The sequence below is a fragment of the Alosa pseudoharengus genome, unplaced genomic scaffold, assembly GCF_046254945.1.
Source record: "Alosa pseudoharengus isolate Yale_2024_CS ecotype anadromous, Long Island Sound unplaced genomic scaffold, YU_APseudo_1.1 YU_APseudo_1.1_scf_11, whole genome shotgun sequence".
Classification (NCBI taxonomy): domain Eukaryota; kingdom Metazoa; phylum Chordata; class Actinopteri; order Clupeiformes; family Clupeidae; genus Alosa; species Alosa pseudoharengus.
In genome coordinates, this window is record NW_027468576.1 from 29,145,680 (window position 1) to 29,149,346 (window position 3,667).

The window sequence follows — 3,667 nt, forward strand, 5'->3', positions numbered from 1 at the left end:
GAGTGTGAGATCGGGGCTCATAACTGTGACATGCACGCTGCCTGCGTCAATACTCCCGGGAGCTTCAAGTGTCGTTGCCGTGATGGCTGGGTGGGAGATGGCATCAAATGTGTTGGTAAGTTGGCCTTCAGGTATCTACAATCTTTATATTTAACCATTTATTTAACCACAATAAAATATGTGGCATTTCAGTGTTAAAGTTTGCCATATCAGCTGTTTTGTGAAAAGTGAATACTGAGTGAATCTCGGCTCCTTCCTAACTTCAGACCTGGATGAATGTGCCAATGAGGAGCATAACTGCAACCCCAACGCCAACTGTCACAACACTCCCGGCTCGTACCGCTGCGTCTGCAAAGAGGGCTTCAACGGCGACGGCTTCTCCTGCTCAGGTGAGATAGGGTGACAGACAGAAGAGATGCAGTTACTTAAAAAAAAAATTGTTACAAACTTTTTGAATATACAAACTATATTGTGCTAAAATTGCACTAGTCAGTATACTATTGATGCCATTCACTTGTAGCAGCCATGTAGCATTAGCCACGCTGCCATGAAGAGATACACTTATTGATGTGGATGCAGAGGTCAAGGTCTCCCTAAGTGAAGGAGAGAGGCTTAGTAGAGGATGGGACTGCTGTGTACATTATTCTGTTGTTTGTGGCCCACAGACATGGACGAGTGTGCTGACAATGTGAACCTGTGTGAGAACGGCCAATGCCTGAACGCCCCCGGTGGCTACCGGTGCGAGTGTGAGATGGGCTTCACCACGACGGACGACAGCAAAGCCTGCAGAGGTGAGGCCATCTGCTCTATTTCAGACTGGCTGTGATACAGTCAGCTGTTTGCACATTACATATGATCTACTGCATTCCTGTTGTTCCAGTCCATATTGGCTTTGTTCCACTGTAAGCATAAGCCAAATGTTTTGATTGTAGGTTAGTACACACTGCACACTGGTTACAGACATACTGCTAACTGTTTTCCAGTTTTTGCTGTCTGTCATATTTTCTGTTGTTCAGTGCATGCATTGTCTAAGCCAATCCCCCCCCGCCCCCCCCGTCCTGCTTCCTCTCACACAGATATTGACGAGTGCAACTTCCAGAACATCTGCATGTTCGGAACGTGCCAGAACCTGCCGGGAATGTTCCGCTGTGTGTGTGACGACGGATACGAGCTGGATCGCAGCGGAGGCAACTGCACTGGTGAGAAACCCAGACAGGGGATTGGGAGGAAGCATAGCTAACGAACCCGGCACACTCCCACTGAAACGATCCGTGGCTACAGGCTGCAGCACTGCTAGAGGAAGAGTTATGGTGGTGTATCAGTGCTGCATAGTGTCAGCATCTGTGTTTGATACAACAAAGTAGAGATGAATCATATTACAATTATGAATCTGACAAGCTGCTTACGTGTGATTCATATCCCTTTGATATCTAACCATAATCAACTCATCTGGACACATCTGTGTGTGTCTGGAAACACACTTCCTATACACATCAGTCCAGCAACAACAGTAGCAGCTGTCCTGGCATTTTATCAGATGGATATCAGTGACCCTCAACTGAATGACCACGATGGCTCTGTAGCAACCGCATGTCCCCATTTCTCCCCTCTCAGATGTGAACGAGTGTGCGGACCCTGTGAACTGCATCAACGGACTGTGTGTGAACACGCCCGGCAGCTACCTCTGCAACTGCCCCGCCGACTTTGAGCTCAACCCCACTGGAGTGGGCTGCGTGGGTAAGCCACTACACCATATCCCAGGCTGAAAGTGTGTGTGTGTGTGTGTGTGTCTGTGTGTGTCTGTGTGAATGCATGTGTGTGCGTGCGTGCGTGCGTGCGTGCGTGCGTGCGTGCGTGCGTGCGTGCGTGCGCGTGCGTGAGTGTGTGTGTGTGTGTGCAGTGCTTCTGCATCAGTCAGTAAAAGGGGGATGATATGGGGGTAGGTGCGGCATGATGATGAATGAGAACCATTATGGGCTCTCTATCTGTCTGCCTCTCATCCCCTCTCTCCTCTCTCTCCTCCTCTTTAATCTTACATTCTTATATTCTATCTCTTTCATTCTTTCTCTGTCACTCTTTCTTTGCCACTTTGTTTCCCTCTCTCTCCCATCACTCCCTCTCTCCCTCTCTCTCCCCCTCTCTTTCTCTCTCTCTCAGACACACGTGTGGGTAACTGTTATCTGGACACGTTGAATCGTGGTGATGGGGGGATCTCCTGCAGTGCTGAGATCGGTGTGGGCGTCACCAGAGCCTCCTGCTGCTGCTCACTGGGAGGCGCATGGGGTAACCCCTGTGAGCTGTGCCCTGCAGTCAACTCAAGTATGTGCTCCACTAACACACACACACACACACACACACACACACACACACACACACACACACAGACACATTCACTCGCTCTCTCTTTCTCTCTCTATCTCTCTCTTTTGCTCTCTCTCTCTCTCTCTCACACACATACACACACACACACACACACACACACACACACACACACACACGCACACAGACAGACTCTATTTAGTAAATGCTTAAATGTCAGTTATGAATGATTTGCACAATATATTGATAGTGCATCTCTAAAGACTGTAATGTAATCCTCTCTCTCCCTCAGCTGAGTATAAAACTCTGTGTCCTGGTGGCGAGGGCTTCCGGCCAAATCCCATCACTGTCATCCTGGAAGGTAAGGCCTCTCTCACTCTCTCTCTGTTTTTTTTTCTCTCTCTCTCTCTCTCTCTCTCTCTCTCTCTCTCTCTCTCTCCTTGGTAGGCTGTAGTATGTAAATGTTGTGCCCTTCCCAGAGCTGGCGCTGCTTTAACCTCACAGAGGACTTTTGGTGGTCTGGCCTCTGGTGCGGTCCTTAATGACCAGGATGTTTCTCTTACGCCACAGCCCCCCCCCCCCCCCATCCTCCCCCATCCCCCCACACACACAGGCACGCACACACACACACACACACACACACACACACACACACACACACACACACACACACACACACATGCGTATACCCGTGACACTGATGGAGATGAGTGCCAGTAGCCGTTTAGCCAGCCCTAGGCCTGTGCTCTGTCTTTGCTGTCAGGCAGCAGCACTCTGGGCCTCTCTCAGAGATGGACAAGAGGTCCGAGCCTGCGAGGGTGCTCCTAATGACTGTTCTCTCTCTCTTTCTCTCTCTCTCTCTTTCTCTCTCTGTTGTTCTCTCTCTTGTTCACTGTTGTTCACTCTCTCTCTCTCTCTTTCTCTCTCTCTGTTGTTCTCTCTCTTTCTCTCTCTTGTTCACTGTTGTTCTCTCTCTCTTTCTCTCTCTCTCCCTCTCGTTCACTATGTTTGGGAAACAGATATAGACGAGTGCCAGGAGCTACCTGGCCTGTGCCAAGGGGGCAACTGTGTCAACACGTTCGGGAGCTTCCAGTGCGAGTGTCCGGCTGGCTACTACCTGAATGAGGAGACCCGCATCTGTGAAGGTGAGAGCATACGCCTGCTCAGCCAGGCCCTTTTGCAGAGGTTATTAACCAGCCCCATGAACACTTCACAGTTCAGGACATTCATGAACAATGTATATGACCATATATAAATGTTTTCATTATAGAAAAATAATATATATTATACAAAATTATGGCTATAATGTAGTCAGTGTCTATAATGTAGTGCATTTTTAATACTTAAT

At 48.9% G+C, this 3,667-nt stretch overlaps 1 protein-coding gene across 1 annotated transcript in view; it reads left to right on the forward strand.

The window, feature by feature from the left end:
* Positions 1-3,667, forward strand: part of fbn3 (fibrillin 3) — a gene marked incomplete in the record, with an annotated part of 63,593 nt that overhangs the window by 42,787 nt on the left and 17,139 nt on the right. Inside the window, 8 exon segments of the mRNA XM_076278749.1 lie at positions 1-115; positions 267-389; positions 666-791; positions 1,077-1,199; positions 1,615-1,737; positions 2,158-2,319; positions 2,612-2,680; positions 3,339-3,464. The exon segment at positions 1-115 is cut by the window's left edge and continues 8 nt beyond it. Of these exon segments, the coding sequence (XP_076134864.1) occupies positions 1-115; positions 267-389; positions 666-791; positions 1,077-1,199; positions 1,615-1,737; positions 2,158-2,319; positions 2,612-2,680; positions 3,339-3,464 (967 nt within the window).